Source organism: Nematostella vectensis, chromosome 11 (assembly GCF_932526225.1).
Source record: "Nematostella vectensis chromosome 11, jaNemVect1.1, whole genome shotgun sequence".
Classification (NCBI taxonomy): domain Eukaryota; kingdom Metazoa; phylum Cnidaria; class Anthozoa; order Actiniaria; family Edwardsiidae; genus Nematostella; species Nematostella vectensis.
In genome coordinates this window covers 5,176,249-5,197,675 of record NC_064044.1, presented here as the reverse complement: position 1 = coordinate 5,197,675, position 21,427 = coordinate 5,176,249, and the positions used below count along the sequence as shown (strand labels likewise).

Here is a 21,427-nt window from a genome sequence, read left to right as displayed (position 1 = left end):
CTGCCCATGGGTCGCTCCCGCATTTGCTTAGATCTTGACAAGCCGATCACCCGTGCACTACTTTACGTAATTAATAAATCAACAAAAGAAAAAGGCGAAAAACTATTTGCCTCTTATCTGATTTAAGGGCTTTGGAAAAAATGTTTTGAAAATCAAGAAATGAGGAAAGGCGATGAGAGTTTATAACTTGATTACCATATTGTCTGTCGTGTTAGCGACGCAGACACTGGGTTTAGAGGGACGTAAAAGACATCACCGTCATCACCACAAGACAAAACACAGTCCACATCACAAGAGGAGATTAGAAAAATCAAAAGGATTAGTTCCATTAAGTCGTGATAAAATCGAGTGGGGAAATCTTGGACAAAAATTCACGGAGAATCAGTTGACGTACAAGGCGAATAAAGTCGCCAAAGTCTACAAGAATCCATTTCTTAGAAATGAAGTGATACATAAGAAGGGAAGAACAGCGTGGAAGCGCTCTGAAGGCGAGTATGGTAAAGGTGAACACAAGGGGAGTGTTGGACTTGAACGGAAGGTCCCACAAAGGGGATCTAAGAAGGAGAAGATCCACCACAAGTCCAGATCCAAGAAGTATGAACTCGGTTATCCCACTATGCAAACATCACAAAGCCAAAGTCAAGGTTATGGCTTAGGCTATGCTGGCAATCCAATGGCTCAGCTAATGAGCCAACAGGTCACGGCTTATCAGCCGATGGGTAGCCCGGGAGTGTCTGCGTACGCCAGTAGTAACGGTGGACAGGGGGCGGATGAGCAGGGGGTGTTACAAGAGCTGGCTGCGCAACAGAAGAGTACCACTGATCTTGGAGGTCAGCAAGATTACCAAGGGAGTCAATCTGCGGAACAGAGCTCACCTTTTCAAGGAGATCAAACAGCGTCATATCAAGGCAGTGAGGATCAATCGAGCTATCAAGGAAGCGAGGCCGGTTCCCAAACAGCTGACCAGGGTAGGGATTCTGGAGAGCAGACAACAGCGTACCAAGGGGTACAAACAGGGGAACAAACAGCCGCCTATCAGGGGAACGAGGCAGGCGACCAGACAACGGCCTACCAAGGGGGCCTGGCAGGGGATCAGACGGCAGCTTACCAGGGGGCGGAGGGTGGGGATCAGTCCGATTCCTACCAAGGTCAAACTAGCCAAGGTTTCGGACAAGGTAAGCAAGAGATAAGAAAGCGTCGATAGACTTTGCCTTTTAACAATCAAATATGTTATTTCCAATCGTCCCCAGTCAATCGTTTTCTGCTGCCCTCCCAGCACCGACCAATACTGGGATACTTTCGTTACAGTGGAGTTAGCAGGTGATTTCCTGATCGTGTAAGCATTGTTTGGAGGAGGAAGGGGGGGGGGGTTATTTTGGAATAATGGCAGGGAAAACGGACAATCGATGTAAAGATTTCTATTTTGATTTTGTTCCAAGCAAAGTGTCAGTTATTGCAATACGGTCGCCAATCAGCAGTGACAGACAGACACTTTAAAAACTAGTTTAAAATTCTTTCTCCAAAGCAAGCGACCTTAGCAGATACCAGAGCGAAGACACAGCGTCCCAGCCACAGCAGGGCGATGGCCAAGTCGGGGTCCTACAGCAAGGGGAACAAGGCGTGGGCCTGCGGCTACCAGGAGGAGATGAGGGAGGGGTGCAGACAGGAGACGCACAGACGGGCCAGGAGCAGGGTGGTATGGTGGAACAAGGGGTCGGAAACCAGGGAGGAGAGGAGCAGCAAAACCCGGATGTACAGACAGCGGTTATGCAAGGTAAGATGGGCGTCTTGTAGATATTTAAATATGGTAATCGTCAATAAACCACATTGTTCCGTCTAACGACACCCACCAGGAAACGTTGCTATAAAGAACAGATATTAAACTCCCAATAGAAAATGTTCATACCCTTAAAGGACACAACGATAAAAGGATTTTATTTTGGGGTTCTAAAGTTCTCCTTACATTGTCCCACTGTAAGTTTTTTTGTAATATTTTTTCTGTTCTCTTCATCACTTCCTTCCTTTCTATTCCTATAATTTTTTCCATTTACTACGTTCTGTTAACAAGTTCTTTTCCTTGCTTACTACCGCCTATACTGATACTCGCTTTTAAAACAACTAGTGGTCTATCCATACTTGATACGAATACACCTGTTTTAAATAAGGTTGCACTCGACAATCCATGTATTGTAGGACGCAGTGCTCCAAAAGTAACGTAAATACCTGAATCCTGGTCTATGAACTTACAGATACATGAACAAGAATGTTACAGCATTTGCAAACATTGATTTACGCTTCTTTGCTTTTTTTATTTCTTTTGGAACCAAAGAAGCATTTTGGGTTACGAAGTATAGATTCTCCAAGAGCAACCGTATTTGAAAAGGATAGGCAACACGGTTTCTATTGTTTCCAGGAAATGACCAAAGCACTGCTATGCTTCAAGGCGAACAGACCAACAGCGTACAACAAGACCAAACGAGCTCGTACCAGCAACTGGGTGACCAAGGGGGAATGGGAGGGGGAGCAACGAACGGCGCTCCTTCAGGCATAGACGGAGGGTCAATCGCGAACCTTTTAGGGGGAGGGGGTGGTCAGGACGGTCATGACGCAGACACGACGAAGCTTATAAGTGACAGTCAAGGTATCACGAGCTCAGATGCTGCGCAATTGGCGAGCGCTATAGCGAATGCGAACAAAGGTGAATAATCATTATTAACAGGTAGTTATTATACTGCGTTCACTGCGGACCGAAACGTGTTTATTCTGGATATATATTGTTAATATGCTGCATATACACGAAGGCGGAACCTGTTTTATATTGAACGTTTGTAGGCCGCACTACACCTGTGACCAAACCTATAGTAATTATGTTGCATTCATACTAGAATTAAACCCGTCTAAATTGAAATGTAGCTCATTGTACGAATGTATCATACCATATCCATCAATTGTTCAACTCTTCAGAAATATGAAAATGGAGTGAATTTGTAGGGGTCGCAAAAATTTACCATATTTTCATTTTCTTAAAATCTGGACACAAATGTTTTATCACGTGTATTTTCCCGCGCTCGTCAACGGCCAGAATAAAAAATTAACAGCGAATTGATTTGCATTGTGCTTATCTCAACAGGGCTTACCACAAACGACGAGAGTCAGGCCAGTTTATCCAAACTTGCTAGCAGCAGCAGCTTAAGCTCACTTAGCTATACTGGTGGCCAGTCCAACGAAGGCTCCTTCTCGATGGACTCGCAGCGTCACGCAGCTGAAATGATCGGAGATAATAATCAGGTCAGCGGTCACCATAAACGTCATGCGTGATAGACCATTCACAAGCAAAGAAAGAAATTATTAAGTCGTGTCACGCGTGATGGTCACGCCATACGTCAAACGTAACCATGCCCGTTAGTGAGGTGGTCACACCATATCTCACGCGTGACCAACGCACCCAGGGCAGTGGTCTCAGTATATCAGTGAAGTCATCACGAAATATCTCAAGCGTATTTTAACGTAAAGCCAAGCGGCTTATGCGGCTCCATGATGTCATTTGTAAAATGTTATCTCGTAGGGAGGCTACGAGACAAGTCCTGGAATACCGTCATACAACAGTCAAAACGGACTCAACATGGACGATACAACACAGTTAAACGGTAATTTTCGGAGAGTTCTAGCCTCCCCGCAGGCGCTTCGTGCCTCGCGCATCTCCCAACTCCCCCCCCCCCCCCCCCCAGCAAAAAAAGAAAACAAAAAATAACCGCATCTCTAAAGAAAATAGTATGAAGACGTTTGCATCATAACGTGCGCGGCCTGAGTTTAATCTTTCCGAGAGTTGTCTTTCTCATTTCTTGGTTATAATTAATTTATATCGATTTGAGTAACAATCAATTGGTTATCAAATCGTCATAATGTTTATCAATTGTATCAATTATCGTTTAGCCATCAATCTTTATCAATACCTGGTTATCAATGTTTATCAATAAGTTATGCCGGGTTTATTCACAGACGCAGAGGACCAAAGTCCCCTAGGTTACCTAGGTGATATGACTCACCATCACCACCGTCATCACTATAACATCGGCGGTATAGGGACCTGGGGCGAGGACAGTGACGACGTGCACCACGTGACGCACATAGGGAGACTTCCGCACCTTAGACTATCGGAAGGTAAAAACAAAAGTCTTTAATGCAAGCTTGTTTGAGTTCATGTAACACAGATCAGCTAAAACAATTTCGTTAATAATATCGGATAGGGTCCAAGCCCAAACTGTCACTCTAATAGCCAACGATTTGACTCTAAGTGTAGCCTGCAATGGAGGCGTTAACCCAGTATTTTTATAGCCGCCATCTTGAAATCCAAGATGGCGGCAACGAATCGCCCGAGGCCGGATTTTTGCTATAACAACACCGGCCAAATACCTGCATTGCAGGCTGCTCTAAGTGAAGAACTTTTACTTCCTTTTGTTGCCCAGCAACTTATGATTTGATTATCATATTAACTGGGTGAGCATGAAATAATAAAGAAAAGAATATCTCACATGCGAAATTTCAATTCAGTTCGTCCAGATTGCTTTTTAAACATTATCACTCAACACAAAAGTGCACTTCATGGAGTCGAACCGTAATTTACGGTGAACAGCAGGAGAACGGTGACAGGGGCGTGTCGCAGGGTGGGGTCCAGAGTAGAAATTTACTGACCTTGGGTCAATTTAGTTCAAATCGGCATCCTTAACTGTCAATAGGTCACTAGATCCATATAGAGATTTTTTCTATCTAAATACACAAATAAAATTAACAGTCTTCTAAGCTACCAAAAAAGGGGTCAACCGGAGTCGAACTCATCTGTTCACATGAGCAGGGTGGGGTACGTACAACCTGAACCCCCCCCTCCTTTGGGACACACGCCTGGGTGGCGTCGTTCTAATGATATCGTTGCCATGTGTTCACTTGCAGCAAGATATTGCGCAGGCTGCCCTCGACATGCGAGCTGCGTCGATAAAGTGTGCATCATTAATGACGATGCTCCGCTGGCCAAAATACTGGCGGCACTCTCAGGCACAGGTACGAAAGGGTTTGGGTTCGATTTAAGGCTCCGACGTTAGTTGGTTCATGCCTTTTCTGCGAGGTATTTTTTCCGGGTTCTCCACTTTTCCACTCTCCAGAAAAAGCAACAATTTCGATCTTAGCTGTGTTTGTGGTGGGACTTGAGTCTTATGGAGGCTGCCTGAGGAGCCTTTCAATGCTTTTAACTCAACCAAGTTGTATCTGCGCTCTCGTCGTAACTTAAAATATTAGGGACCTTAAAGCCAGTCGATCCGATTTGAGTGACGCGTGGTTTTGTAGGCTATGAAAACTCCATGCATGTGAATTAAATCCGTTTGAATCATGCTGAAATTCAATCCATCCTACAATAAAATCGACTCGATTATATTTCTACGATATCAAATAATGGGTAACTGGGTAACTTATATTTTTTCAAAATGATGGGAGTTCTAAACATTCAAAACAAAAACAAAACAACAGTGTCATAGGGTCGAGGACGGCACACACGCAATATTTCAGCGCGCGCTGCCACATTTTTTTTTCTTTAAGCGCGCGAAGAAATAGGTGTGGGCCGTCGTCGTCCCTCCGCCTCCGTGAATTTTACAGTGCCCTTCTTTTTCACACTTGGTACCTTGCTAGGATGACAAAATGGCGGCGGAAAGATACTGTTTAAGTCCCCTAGTCCAGTCAACATATAGAGTGCTGACATTTTAAATAACATCACTTATCCCTATTAACAAGTTAATCATAATCAATACCTTTCCTAACATTTCTCTGACTTTCGCAGAAAACGAAACGGACGACTGTAACGGTTGTCACCACAATGCAAAGTGCATAAAGAAGGAGTGTATCTGCAAGGCAGGCTTCTCCGGGGATGGGACCACGTGCAGAGGTATGAACTTTTCCCCCGGGGGGGGGGGGGGGACTCCCATGTTATTATGACGGGGATACTCGGGAATTTCATTTTTACCCCTAAAAGGTACCAAAAAGGGCGTGGCTCGAGCCAATGTTTACCTCTTAAACGTACCAACAAAATATAGACTTTTAAACTACTTTTATTTCTGAAGATGCCAAGTCATCAAACTCCTCCACCAGTTATGTTTAGAAAAGCATAGCATAGTAGAATTCGAGAACTTTAATATCAAAGTAGCAGCTTCTTCTGACCATTAAAAGGTACCGTGTCACAAAAAAAATGCCAGCGCTTGAACTCGAATCCCCTAAAAGGTACCAAACACGTGATTTTTACCCCTAAAAGGTACTACGAGCATCCCCAAACATCCCCATCGGTATAGGGAGTTTTTTCTGTTGAGGTTTTCTTCGGCCCTCCGGAAGTAAACTGGTGACAATGACGCTTTAAGAAAGCAACGCCGGACATATTCCACTAAATAGAAATCGGACTAAAGATAAGACCATATTTCTTCATTGCAGTTGACAACTGCGTGAATGGCTGTAGCAAACACGGTAAATGCATCCGGGGATTCTGCATTTGCGACCACTCCCATTATTTCAACGGAGCTGAGTGTGCACGTAAGTATTACATTGGATCACGTGTTTATCACGTGATTGAGCTTGTGGTTTAACATGTGTAACGACGAAAAAGGAATTAAAAAAGGAAATGTTGCGTACAGCCCGACACATATTTAAAACATATTTGAGTATTTAGTTAACAAATTAAGATCGACGTTAATATATCGTTTAAATATTATTTTCATATTATTACAAAAAATGTGGAAACTTTAAAATACAAGTTTTTCTTTAGCCAAGTTTTTCATTAGCCGAGTGTGTCAGGCTAAAATCTAGACAAGTGTGTCATAGCTTATAGTACATTCTGCCACTTCTCCCTGAATTAATTTCCTGCACAAAATAACAACGCCCCAAACGCCTTCGATAAGGAAGACAATATAAGTCATTGACGACAATAAAACGGTATATACTAGATCGGGGTTGAGTTGTTTGTGTCATTTAAAATATTCTATTTATACCCCTTGTAGCTTATAAAATATCCCACCGGCCCTGCCCAGAGGCTTGCGCGAAGAGATGTACAGACGACTGTCCGGATAAATGCTGCAAAGTCCAAGATGCGACAAAGCCAAGCAAGGAAGAAAACTCCTCGAAGCCTACAAATAAAGGAGGCTCTTCAAATAAGGAAGTTTCAACCTTCTTTCTCAAGCCAACGGGACATGCAAACCACGATGCCTCTACCTCACCAGAACACCATGGAAAACAAGATGAACCCATTTCACATCAAGGAAACCATACGGTAGTTCCACCACAGCAGGCGCACTCGACGGAGGATTCAAAACCCAGTCAAGACGTGAAGCCTTCTCCAGACTCAAAACCAGCCACAAAGCCGAGCACAGATAGCAAGACACCGAGCGCTGCAGTAGCTTCTAATTCTGATTCTAAAGCATGTCCGGTCGAGTGCATGACTGGACAGTGCGGAAAATCCTGTCCGGCTCATTGCTGCCTTGGACCGGGAAAATCCATGTCTAGTAAACAGTTGGAGATTTTGAAGACCTTTGCGAGGAAGTTCTGTCCTGAGTCATGCCGTACAAAATGCACGAACTCGTGTCCGCCCATCTGCTGTGATAGTCGTTCGTTGATTTCATTGCTGCAAAGCGCGGCCGGAGGCTCAGAGGTAAGGACCGAGTCACTGGTGAGAGGACAACGCGACCGAGCTGACTTGAAGATACAGGTCTCGGATATCCTGATTTTCAAGCGCTACCGTTAGAGTGCTCGTAGTGTCCCTAGTTTGGCACATGCCTATGACAACAAGAAAAAGTCATAAGTCTATTTGAAGGCGGTTATTTTCTCTGTGTGTCTCTGTGTATCTCTGTGTGTCACTTCTCAGCGCTGATATCAATGCACTCCTTGTTTTATGTACGTGAAGTGGGCATGAGAAAGGCTTAGAAACATTAAATCTCGCTGTAAATGTCGATGTTTAAATCTATCTTTATCTTCGAACGACATCCCTAAAATTTTCTCTCAATTACATATTTTGGTTTTTAATCCTGGAAACCGAAACAGGGTACATCATTAGTACTAACATGGGATTTAAAGTGTCTAGTAGGTATCTATTTAATATATCAAACAGATGACCGACAGGACCCAACAGATATACAGATTCATGTGTGATTCGTCAGGCTACACCCCTAGTCTTATTTTGGCTGCTTAGTAAGCTGTGAGAAGCTTGTGACCTCGGGGATCGAGGAAATTTTAAATAAAATTGACCAGGAAACTGCCCCTTTAATCTTTTCTATCTTGCTCTCTAGGTCGACGTAACAAAAACCGAGGATCTGTTTCGCAACGCGATGAGCTGGTTCGGCATGATGAACTTCCTCAACATGATGTACAACATGAATCCGGCGGCGCGTGCGCAGTACGCAAGCTCTATAGGCGCGCATGTGCACAACGATGCACTAACAAATACGCCCGTGCAGACCCCTGGTACGCCCGTGCAATATGCGAGCGGACCCGCGGAGCATAGAACGGCAGAGTATGAGACAAATAATGTTACATCAGCAGCGCATGCGCAAACTGCTGACTCGCATGATCAAAACGCGGGCGCACCTGAGACGCACCATTCAGGAGAGCATGCGAAGAGTTCAGACACAACTGCTAAACCCACAGTGAAATCCAGTGAAACTGTTCCACATGCTGTCACAACCAAACCGACGGGTATGTCTCTTCATATCAAGCTGTTAGACTGATTAATTTCTTAATTTCAGCTATCATCTCTTCGCGTTTTGTTGCACAAAAGGCCTCGATAAGATACATTTGCGCTTTTAACCATCGAAGTCCTGCCATCGTCTTTTCCAGAATTCCATATCACCTGCTTTAGTCCTTTGTTCTGCCTCTACCTCCACATCGTCTTTAGTCTTTTCCAATATTTCTCTCACATGTGGGTGACCATGTCAGGACTAATGCCAATACTGCATCCACATTGTGTTTAGTCTTTTCCAATATTTCTCTCACATGTGGGTGACCATGTCAGGACTAATGCCAATACTGCATCCACATTGTGTTTAGCCTTTTCCAATATTTCTCTCACATGTGGGTGACCATGTCAGGACTAATGCCAAGACTGCATTCACATTGTCTTTAGCCTTTTCCAATATTTCTCTCACATGTGGGTGACAATGCCAGGACTAATGACAAGACTGCATCCACCTTGTCTTTAGCCTTTTCCAATATTTCTCTCACATGTGGGTGACCATGTCAGGACTAATGACAAGACTGCATCCACATTGTGTTTGGACTTACCGATATTTCTCTCACATGTGGGTGACGCCATGTTAGAACTCCGTTGCAATGATGAAAAGACTGCATCCACATTGTCTTTGGCCTTTTCAATGTTTCCCTCACATGTGGGTTACCATGTCGGGACTGCTTGGCAGTGACCAGACTGCATCTGTAGGGCAAAGAGTGTCCATCTCCTGAATTCCATACTCATGTACGCCCCTCCTCTCCTTGTATATTTCTTTTTTATATATATAATACGTAAATGGCGCAGAGAAAAATGTGAGTTATAGATTATTCTCCGGGTGTGTTGGACACATAGTATAATAGACAAAGTTTACAATGAAGAATTGAATTACGAAGAAATGAAGTTAATTAAAAGAAGATGTATAAAAAAATGCAAAAAAAAAGAGAACAATGGAATATATTGGAAAAATTATCCATTAGTAACCTCGCACAATTTAATGGTTCGGAAAAAATAAGCCTTATCACATACTTTCAGTGCTGTTTTTCTTGTAAATCTGTTACTGGCTATTGATCTTCTTTGTGCCTAATGGCACGAGGCCTCTACATAATGCTTCCAATGTGTTCTGTTAGCAGCACTTGCCTTATCCCATGTCTTTCTTCCCGCACTGTTCCTTTATCTCTATCTCTCTACTGTTCTTCGCCAGCTGGTCTTAGGCCTTCTTCTATTCCTTTTACCTTAAGATGTCCACGATAGGGCTACGTTGGTTTGGCTCTTTCTGTTTTGTCGTAGAAACTGGGGTCAGTACGCAGCTCTTACAAGCTGCAATTTGATTGGGCAAATGAACAATATCCGCACCTCAACACAAAGAACGAGAAGAATAGAGACAAAAGAACTCGTTTGTAGAACACAGATAATAGGAGACAAAGCAGCTGCGTACTTACTCAGAAAATGTCCTATCATCATTCATTTTCTTCCCACTCTGCATATCTGCACTGAGCAATTTCGTCTCCGCCTTCTCCAGTATAGCCGTCTGTTGATAACGTGATCCATTCTACTTTGACATTTTTTCTGAGACATTTGTTGTAAAACACACCTGTAAATCTGCAACTTCACATCAAATTTGAATTGATCAAAATAAATTAAACTTTCAGTCGGTAGGTCTACCACTCCTTGCCCCGCTGCATGCCGGGTAGAATGCACACCGTCCTGTGAGCTGCACTGCTGTGCGCCAGCGCATGACACGTACCAACGCATCTATCCACAGGTGCACGCAAGGAGCCGCATGGTCTCTTGTCCTGCAAAATGTGCTTCGCAGTGCGACAAATCTTGTCCTTCAGAATGCTGCTCGCGTGCAAAGGGAGCATTATGTTCTGAGGATTGCGAGATACACTGCACACCAGCATGCGTACGTGCAGAATGCTGTGGCAACAAAAGCGCGAAAAGCCACGAAGACTCTACGAAGGCTTCCGAAACTTCCTCGAAGGGAAAGTTAGTATCTTCAAAGCTTCACGAAGTTACAGCAACGGGAAAGTCGAGCAAACCCGAGATAAAGGCTAGCACCAAGCGAGAGTGCCCTAACGGATGTCCAACATCGTGTTATCCAAGCTGTAACAAGGGTTGCTGTTCCGGCTCGGAGAAGTCCTTCAAGCAGCAAGAAACATCCAAATATGGCGAATATGTCGTTAGCATCCGCTGCCCTGTGGAGTGCAGGCCCTACAATTGTCTCTCGTACTGCCACCACGAATGCTGCCTTAGAGACAATACCCCGTTTATACACTTGAAATCGAAAATAAGTAGTAGTAGTGGAAGTAAAGAGACCGCTGCGCCAAACACGGAATCCGCAAGGAAAGCAGACGCTATTGCTAGATATAATGATTTCCATTTGAAAGGCTGATTAGGACAAGACAATTTAGTGGTATGCAACTCGCCCGCAACACCTCTACAACTCGAGTCGTGGAGTGTAAATCAGCCTACGACCTTGCTACGATGCTCGGCTACGAAAGTCGTTGTTTGTAATTCAGGGCTAAGATATGTCGTAGGCAAGTCGCATACAACTCAATCGTGATTTCTAAATCAGCCTTTAAAGGTCTTTTCCCACAAGGCGTAAAATGCTTACCCGCGTGTAAAACCAGCGCGAATGGGCGCTAGCAGTGAACAAAGCAGTCTATAAAGAGAGCGATATGGTTTCCCCCTTTCTCTTCTACGCGGATCACCGACTGATCACCGATTGATCACCGATTGATTTAGGCAAGTAAGCCTACTTCTTCGCCTACTTCGCCCATTGTTTTTCTTCACTAGTGAGAAACCGGCTTATCGTCTTTAATGTGTGGGCATTCCAAGACTGAATATCTTTATGTTCCACATACAAAACGCAGTTAATCACAACTGAAAAGGACTTGTATCCAGTGAAACCGTAGGAAATAAAATATACAATTATGCAAATGTTTGCCTGAATGTCTACTGTCCTCCCCTGTTCCCTCTTCCAATCTCCTTTTCTTTTCCTATTTTTTGTCCCTTTCTACGTATGCGATTTAGCCCTCTTTAATACCCTATGTTTCAGCCCAACTCCTTGTCTCGCCTTCCCCTGTTCATCCCTTCCCTTATCCATCTAATTATTTTTCTGTCCTCTTCCGGCACTAGCCCCTATCCCACTTGCACTGCCTCTATCCCTTGTTTGGGCTGTTTTTCATATAACAGGAGCTCTGTAGAATTTGATCGCGAAAGAATCACAGGTCGTTTAAAGGTTGATTGCTTGATTGCTTGTCCTAGTTTGATTAAACTTTAACAAGCTCATTTAAACTCCCTTTTTTTCCCTAAACCATTTTTCTCTTCTTATCCAGAAATCAAACCCTTTGTACGTCGTTCAAAAGTTAACTGCTTGATACCCTATCTCTGTCCTTGTTTGACTAAACTTTAGTAAGCTCACTTTAACCAGAATGTAGACCTTATGCTTTATCGGCGAGCAAAAATGTTGCGAAAAAGACCAAGACGGTTGTAAAGCAATTCGGAGCTTTCGCACTTAAATTACACAGGAATACCGAAAATTCTGGAACTATTACCAGTAGAACGACTAGTTGGTGGTATAATCACAACCATCCCTATTGTATCGCTGACATTCAAGATATCTTAATTTAATACACACTCTGTAGTCAAGCTTAAATGGAAATGGGGATATTTGCATTATTTTAAAGTCTAATTTCAAAGGTCAAATTCAACTGATCATTTTATTGTGGCAATGGTAGTCACTAAAGTAATGAAAATGCTTTTCATTTACTGTTCTATGCTTTTCTGAAGGCATTGTTCACATAAGCATTGCATGGCTACTATGTAAGTATTTATGATGTTTCATCAAAGAGCAGTATCCCGAGTTTGTGATTTCAGTTTGTAAATTCTAGTACGCTAGATAAAGTCGCGTGTGATTCTGTGCGTTTAAACCAAATCGGACGTATAAAATGACTGCGATGAGGTAAAACTACAAGTTGCGTTCACGTCTGTTTAAAACAAACGAGAAATTTTCAAAGGCACGGCGCAAATAAATGTCTCCGTAGTCACGAACCTCGTATGCCATTATCACAGAAAATTTTAAAAAAGGGTCGAAGTGCCGATGCTTCTTGACAAGAGAGTGTAGTGAACTTTGACTTTCTACTTCACTAACTAGAGCTGGCGTCTTAAAAGGTTAAGAGGGGCCAACAAGCGGCTCGACAAAACCGCCCAACCTCTCTAACACACTTAGAAAAAATATTGTTTAAAAAGGAAGGAGGAATTCTACGATATTTTCTTCTTTGATACTAGTTTACAGAATCAGGAAAATTGTTGAACAGGTGTCTCGAGAGACGTTACGCCTATATTTAGTGATGGGTTGACGAATGACATGATAAAAGATAAGAAGTGGTTCGCAAGAGACTGATAACATTCATCGTTGCACGGAATCTTTCCCCCTTCTCCCCGATAGGCCGTTTTTGAGCAATTTTAAAACCTATTTTTCTCATGTCATTTGCTAGTCGGGAAAGATTCTCAAGAGAATCCACGAAATTATTAAAAGTTCATGAAATAGAAACGTAGTGATTAGTTGTTAAAAAGTCTAATTGCTAAAATTATGAACAGTAGCAATAACTTTAGTGTCAAGAGAAATAAGGGAGAATGGACATAAAGGCGTTGAATGAGATCGTCTCTTAAGTGCCAAGGTGGCCGTCATGTCGCTCCCGTGAAATCCCAAGTGGTCATTCAGTGCAAACAAGCGTTGTGACCCGTGTTACCCCTGCCATCCTAGCTCAGTGACCGTGACATTTCTACAGGCAAGATACTAAAACATAATGAGCCTATTAGTGTTGAATTGCAGTCCCATTGCCAAAGTCGAATAAAAGTCGATTTCTAAGTCGGAAATGTAAAACAGGACGGGGACAAAATGTCCGAAGAAAATCCTAGATCAAGATATTTACGTCATGAAAGAAGCATTCTGGGTTTGAATATGATGTAATTTGGTACCAGCCAAAGGTTAATTAAATATTCTTTCCCTGGTTTCCCGAGTGCCTCGATCGGACGGAGGTAATTAGAGAAATTCACAAAGGGAAACAAATCCCCGGTTGTGGTGGTAATAATTATGACATGGGCTAGATCTTGGAAGCTGCCATGAATGAATGTGATGATGGTTCGACTAGCCCGTATCCTGTTTGGGATCATAGCAATAACAGGCGTGATTATCGACAAAACATCCGCGTCCAAGACACAACACGGTAATTTGACAAACAGGACAACAATCAACGCCGATTCGAAGACAGTGATTACCCATGGAAATGTCCAAGAAGAAGTACACAAAACGAAGGGAAAAGTAATTTCCCGGAAAAGTAGATCACCGCAATATGGGGGTTTGGGCTTCAGGACGGGACTTGCTCCGCTTGGGCTGCCTTATGCGGGGAGGTATGGCCCGGCCCTGGGACTTCAACCCGCTGCAGGGTTTCAAACAATGGGGCAACTGCGAGGGTATATTCCACAAGACAACCGTCTGCTTGCAAACACAGGGGGTTATAGACTGCCTTATAATCTGCAACTTGCTAGATTACTCTCAACGCTAAATTTACTACAGGCCAGATCGGCCATTGGTGTTTCCCCGGCATCGCGCCTTGCGGAGATAAACTATAAGCCACAGAGGTTAAAGTATGACTCGATTCCTTTGAAACCGGAGATGTTGAGCCAAGGGTTGGGTACGTCGGAGCTGCCATTGTTACTTGGGGCTAATGCGTACGGAGCGGGACAACTTGGTGGAGTTGATGGAGCAGATGACGATGACGACGATGGAGACAGCGGTAAGAAACGATCGGAAAGATAAACTTAATGATAACCCAAAACTTTAACATACGTAACTACTAGTTCTTATGGACGCAGGTCAAATAGAGGAGCTGCTTCCTTAAGCTCTTGTTTACCTTACCCACTATCAGCTTTATGTTAGAGTATGCTAAGAAGAATCATCATGAACTAATGATCATCAAAGAAACAAACGGTTATGCAGACTATTTTCAATTGATTGAATAACATCTGCTATACTTCTCTATTTTTTTCAAATATGGATATTAATCATATTCAAATATTTCCTTAAGCATGAGGATACAAAATATTCTATTTTATTATTATTTTTATTTTTATTTTAAGTTTTAGAGGGTAAATTTTAGATGAAAAACAATGGGTATATGGTAAACATTTTTGTAGGATAACTAGCAATAACGTATTTTGAATGCCAGCCGTTTTCTAAGCTCCTCCCACAAAAGACCTCTAAAGTGCATATAGTCACATAGAACAACAAATAATGACGTTACGAAAAAGTGTTATTCAAGCAAAACTGCATGGGCGTACCGTGGATAAGGTCACTGGGGCCACTTTAAAAATCCAAATCTTAAAAGGATCTATTCATGGAATTCGCGTTTTTCTATGAATGTTTTAATAAGTTTGACAGTTTTAAAGATCTGAATAGGTCTATTCTAAGTTATTATCAAATCTGCTGGTTATTTTGTCCTGTATATAAACGATCCATCTTTCGTATTCCTGGACTAACGTTCAGAATATTTTAAAGTAGATCAAAATGAAGAATTTTCTATTACATATTATGAGGTTAATCCAATTACCTTTCCAGAAGGGTTCATTGCACATGTTAATACACATGTTAAGAATCTTAAGATTATGTCTTTAATCAACTGGTCGTAGGCCACATGCTATGCAAGTGCATATATTTTTTTTTCGTATAAATATATATATATATATATATTTTATTTTTAACCAAAAATCACAAAGAAGTAGTATTTGTCAGTTGGCTATTGAGACAAACATGTATTCTTAATCAATGACCCTTATCTCAGATCGACAGGTAGAATTGAAAGGTTCTGTCACGGTCTTTGATTCTTGACAGACGGCCGATCCGCCTTGTGACTTTCTTTGTCCGTTTTTCACAGCTCTAAATGTTAAGTAATCATAGATCAACTAACCACGGGAAATAATGATGAGATGTTGTTACAGAACCTCCTGCTACGTAATAGAATTGGGAAAATGAAGATTATGAATTTGATAAAATTTACAGTGTTCCCGATAATATATTCAAACCTGACACTGGGCGTTAACCCTGCAAGATGACATATATGTCTTTTTATTGTTTATTGATTTTCTTCACAAAATAAACCTCTTGTCAAAAATAATCAATGAACACTTTGTTCTAACAGTAGACAGTAGAAAATAAAAAGTGTCACCAATTGTGTCCCACTTATAGCGAATAAGGAACCAGAACAATACGATGCATATGTGTATTGACACTACCAAGGGGATCTTCGAATAACAGTATTACAATGTAGATAAATACAAACTAAAATTTACCATTTATAGAAAAAACGTAAATACAAATAAAGGAATATATATAATCTAAAACATACAGGATTATTGCTATTTCCCAATGATTTTACACACACTTTGTAGCACCTCCAAAAAGACTAACAATAAACAGAATACAGTCCCACAAAGGACCTCTAAAATGCATATAGTCACATAGAACAACAAATAATGACGTTGCGAAAAAGTGTTATTCAAGCAAAACTGCATGGGCGTACCGTGGATAAGGTCACTGGGGCCACTTTAAAAATCCAAATCTTAAAAGGATCTATTTATGGAATTCGCGTTTTTCTATAAATGTTTTAATAAGTTTGACAGTTTTAAATATCTGAATGGGTCTTTTCTAAGTTGTTATTAAATCTGCTGGTTATTTTGTCCTGTATATCAACGATTCATCTTTCGTATTCCTGGACTAACGTTCAGAATATTTTAAAGTAGATCAAAACGAAGAATTTTCTATTACATATCATGAGGTTAATCCAATTACCTTTCCAGAAGGGTTCATTGCACATGTTAATACACATGTTAAGAATCTTAAGATTATGTCTTTAATCAACTGGTCGTAGGCCACATGCTATGCAAGTGCATATGAATTTTTTTTCGTATAAATATATTTTTTTTTAACCAAAAATCATAAAGAAGTAGTATTTGTCAGTTGGCTATTGAGACAAACATGTGTTCTTAATCAATGACCCTTATCTCAGATTGACAGGTAGAATTGAAAGGTTCTGTCACGGTCTTTGATTCTTGACAGACGGCCGATCCGCCTTGTGACTTTCTTTGTCCGTTTTTCACAGCTCTAAATGTTAAGTAATCATAGATCAACTAACCACGGGAAATAATGATGAGATGTTGTTACAGAACCTCCTGCTACGTAATAGAATTGGGAAAATGAAGATTATGAATTTGATAAAATTTACAGTGTTCCCGATAATATATTCAAACCTGACACTGGGCGTTACCCCTGCAAGATGACATATATGTCTTTTTATTGTTTATTTATTTTCTTCACAAAATAAACCTCTTGTCAAAAATAATCAATGAACACTTTGTTCTAACAGTAGACAGTAGAAAATGAAAAGTGTTACCAATTGTGTCCCACTTATAGCGAATAAGGAATCAGAACAATACGATGCATATGTGTATTGACACTACCAAGGGGATCTTCGAATAACAGTATTTAAATGTAGATAAATACAAACTAAAATTTACCATTTATAGAAAAAAAGTAAATACAAATAAAGGAATATATATAATCTAAAACATACAGGATTATTGCTATTTCCCAATGTTTTAACACACACTTTGTAGCACTTCCAAAAAGACTGACAATAAACAGAATACAGTCATGTGAAGGTTAAAAGCAAGCACACATAAACTTACGCAGTAATTTATTTAGCCACCAATAACATTGCAAGTTAAATGTTCATTCAAACAAGAGCTACTTGATCATGATGAGGGATACTTAAAAATTAGGCCCTATTATTCCCCCTTGAGATACTTCACATAGGATTGCATCTTTCTTGGACAAATAAGAAAGGGAAATTGGAGTGAGTCTTACAGAGAGAAAACTAATTTTTGAATTGAATTGACTAGTTGAAATGATATAAAATAGCAATTGGGATTTATGAAGTTAATTCAATGAATCTAAATGCAGCTGAAATAACGCTGTAATGTATATTTCTACACACAGATGGCTTCTGTTCAACTAACCCTTGTCACAATGGCGGGAAATGTAAAAATCTTCTCTATGGATTCCGTTGTGAATGCAAGCAGGGATATACCGGAAAACGATGTAAAAGTAAGCATTTTTAGTATGTTACTATAGTTTTGTAACGTAATTTATCTATTTGTGCTCGATGCATAAACTACAGTTATTAACATGTGGCTGCAAATCGATCAGATCCCCATACAAGGGTAAACCGAGATAAAAAAAAACGTATCGATACATAACTTTACCAACGGAGTTTATACTTGATGATTGCGGATGTTGTATGCTTGGTCAAATCAATTTTGAATAAATAAGAAGAATATTTTTGCTTGATGACGTTTGTATGGAACACTATGTGATATCTTGTTACAGCTTTTGTACGGTTTGTCCAACAAACCTCTCGAGTGAATAAGATTCGAGAAAGCAGTAATCAAACATCTTTTCTTATAATTTTGAACTACGGAAAGGAAACGTGATGTGATTGACAACGAGGAACACCAACCATCACGAATTTCATAAACATATTCGAGAGTTATTACATTTAATTAAAATTTTTAAAAGTCAAAAGTCTTTTGACAGAAGTCTTTGTTCAAAAGAACAAACTCTTTATTGTCCAAAAAAGTCAAAATAAATCCGTAACGAGACACAACAACAAAAATTTTAACGCCTTTACAAATTCAAAGGCGTCATAGAGTCGATCAAACATAACACCGTTACAAACTTGAGACCATAACTGTCAAATGAGGTCATGGTTCCAAGCCAGTGAATTTTCACACAGTTAGCGCCTTGAACACAAACACCTGTTGGGTCATTGGTGTTTCGTCTATTGTGGTTGTTTCTTTTGAAAAGGTTCACATAACCCATTCATCCCAAGCAAAAAGCTCGCTCTACCATAGCGTGAAAACACGATTTGGGTCAAAGAACCCATTGGTGCTGTGTTTCTTGGTTTTTCAAAGCCCCATGCGGTGCTGTTACCCAAATGTCCTGGTTTATCTGGCTATGTAGGGTATTTCTAGTGTATGGCGCGGCTTTGGTGGTAAACGCTGATTCTTATTTTTCGTATTTTCCTTCTCATCATCATCGCAAAGCTCATAACCCGTGTGCGCCTAACCCCTGTGAACACGATGGGGAATGCTCAGTAGCTGGGAAGAGCTACGACTGTTCCTGCTCTCTTGGATGGAAAGGAGAGAAATGCGAAGGTATGACAAAACTAACAGTGCTTAGAGAAGTGTACCTAGATGTATGGAAAGCGGAAGGCTTTTGATTCAAACTCCAAATATACTGTATGTTTTTTTCGATTTTTTTCTTAAAATCCAAACAGAGTTTGGAAAGAGAGAAAATTATGACTGAGAGGAGAAAACCCTAAATACGTTGTATCTCCTGTTTTGCACAGTTTGTAAGCACATTGATAAGGATTGTACACTAAATCACCAAGAGCAATAGATTCAGCCAACCAATTGAGCTCAATCAACTCTACATCCATCATCGCACCGATACACTTAAGTTTTGTTGATTGTTTCTCCTGTTCCGAAGTTTGTTGTTTTTTTTTATTATTTTTGTTGTTTTGCTTGTTTTTGGTTGTTTTCGTATTTTAGACCATTGCAAATGCAACCTACAGAATGCGTTTTTATTTTTATTTTTTTAGAGAAAAACTTTATTAAAGCGTTAAAATGCTAGGAATTTTCACGAGCTGATGTGTGTGGGTGGTGAAATCGGATCAGTGGTTCCACCATTATTTTAGCTCACACAGTTCAGTGAGTCGTCACAAAGCTGAGCGAACTCTTTGTTCGCGTGCCACACTTTCAGTAAACTTGACGTACCCGTCAAATTCCAGGGCATGCCCTTTGCGTACTGTAAAGCACATTATATTAGAGGCTACACTTTGCCGGGGTTATTCTTGTTTTTCCAGCGTTGGCGTAACGACAACACATCGGGATAACAAGGCAAAATAAAAATGCATAATTCCATCGTTTTTTTTTTCTCTATGGTTGCATAATGCTTATCAAACGTGATCGTTAGTAAGTTGTGTAAGAAAAAAAAAGTAAAGAAAAACATAATACAAAATTCAAAAGTGCTAGCAATGGAAATAAAAATAATGCGTGCAAGTAAATCAAGTCCGTACGATAAATAACAAGAGGCTCGGTAGCTCCAAAGAGAACACAAAAGGCAACTTGGCCAAGTCGGGATCTTAATCCTTATATTTCATTTTCTTGGGTAAATCCCCATCCCCGCCCTCCTTTTATTCATTGACCCCCCCCCCTTCTTGTCACCATTTAATGATGAGCTAGGCAGAGTAGGGCGTGCCATAAATCACGTTTGCATTCCCTGCTACTTTCCGACTCACGTCTCTGGGTTTTCGCGATGTTTAAAGGAAGAACAAAAGAGCGAATACATAGAGCCTTAGCAGGCCTCGAAATATTGGTCGGGGTAGGGGGGGAGGGGGTAAGGATGAATGATACAGAGACATTAAGAAAACAGGGGGTAAGGGCAAAGCTAAGCCCCTACTAAATCTCTTCCATGTATTTTCTTTTTTTTTTTTTTTTTTAAAAAAGGCACCTGCCACGGCCCTGATACAAATACAACACTAAGAAATACTAGGAAAAAGCTTCTGTTAGCAGGGTAAAATTTGCAGGGACCAAACAAGAAATCCAACCAAGTTTATCTTCTTTTAACCCTAACGCATCACCGTCCTAGTAGTCCGTCCCCGAATTTATTTGAAATTCTCACCTTTCAGTGGAAGACCGCTGTCAACCGAATCCCTGCATGAATGGCGGCTCATGTACGGAACTCACAGACGGGTATGACTGCACATGTATGCACGGATTTCGCGGTAAAAACTGCCAAGGTGAGTCAATAAGATAAATAAATACATGGTCAGAAAACTGCGGTATGTACCTTGTAATTATACAGAAATTTAATTCTGCAGGCTAAATGTGGAGAAACATGTTACGTTTTAGTTTTAGAGATGCTTCTAACAGACAACCCTGAAAATAGCATTTTCTTCATCTACTTCATTCTATTTTCCAATAATAAAAAGCTAGATTAGCGAGCTTCGTGGAAGTTATCTAAGGAATTGTAGCTGCAAGTGAACAATTGAAGTATTTGAATTCTTGAACTACCGACAAACGAACACGTCTCGACTAAAGTTCAAATTCGGCGCCAAAATATTTGACTTTATACTAGCGAATATAAACAGTAGCACAATAATATTTTCTCAACCAAGCAATACAAACCTTGAATAAAGATGACTTCTTGCAGGAGGAAATACGACCGCAAGTCAATCTAAGTTAGAGAAGCGGATTTTCTTCCATACTTTGCAAAATAAGTTGGTCATCGATTTGACCTTTTGACCACAACACTTCGGGGGAGACTGAGATCTACTTCCGGATAAGAAACCATTTCCGGACCATAAAACACAACGCAAACTGATAATTTTGCTGGTATAATTTTATGTTCCGTCATGTTCAAAATGTTTCTCCTATTATCCATGCAAACAAAACAAAAATAAATAAATAAATAAATAAATAAGTAAATAAATAGAAAATAAAGAAACCCGGCAATAGCATTTCATTTTACCCTGGGTACCAGAGGCTCCGAGCTTCACG

The 21,427-nt window shown here is 40.8% G+C and overlaps 2 protein-coding genes and 1 long non-coding RNA gene across 6 annotated transcripts in view; 2 read left to right on the top strand and 1 right to left on the bottom strand.

The window, feature by feature from the left end:
* Positions 1-21,177, bottom strand: part of LOC125573510 — a 37,354-nt gene extending 16,177 nt beyond the window's left edge. The window contains exons 1-3 of the long non-coding RNA XR_007314088.1: positions 21,056-21,177; positions 20,550-20,659; positions 3,138-3,262 (exon numbers count right to left, since the gene is read on the bottom strand). This is a non-coding gene — a long non-coding RNA (uncharacterized LOC125573510). The remainder of the gene's footprint in view (positions 1-3,137; positions 3,263-20,549; positions 20,660-21,055) is intronic.
* Positions 36-11,686, top strand: LOC116613828. The gene is made up of 12 exons (XM_032374283.2): positions 36-1,175; positions 1,526-1,774; positions 2,414-2,698; positions 3,131-3,288; positions 3,566-3,647; positions 4,000-4,161; positions 4,948-5,055; positions 5,825-5,929; positions 6,466-6,564; positions 7,029-7,675; positions 8,310-8,715; positions 10,396-11,686. Exons 1-12 carry the CDS (start codon positions 173-175, stop codon positions 11,136-11,138), a joined length of 4,047 nt encoding a protein of 1,348 aa, XP_032230174.2. The 5' UTR covers positions 36-172; the 3' UTR covers positions 11,139-11,686.
* The window catches only part of LOC5505955 (neurogenic locus notch homolog protein 1), a 36,729-nt gene continuing 29,051 nt past the window's right edge, over positions 13,750-21,427 (top strand). For all 4 annotated transcript variants that reach the window (XM_032374282.2, XM_048733961.1, XM_048733960.1 and 1 more), the window contains exons 1-4: positions 13,750-14,547; positions 17,805-17,912; positions 18,911-19,021; positions 20,557-20,667. In XM_032374282.2, coding sequence (XP_032230173.2) covers positions 13,878-14,547; positions 17,805-17,912; positions 18,911-19,021; positions 20,557-20,667 — 1,000 coding nt within the window. In that variant the 5' untranslated portion in view covers positions 13,750-13,877. The remainder of the gene's footprint in view (positions 14,548-17,804; positions 17,913-18,910; positions 19,022-20,556; positions 20,668-21,427) is intronic.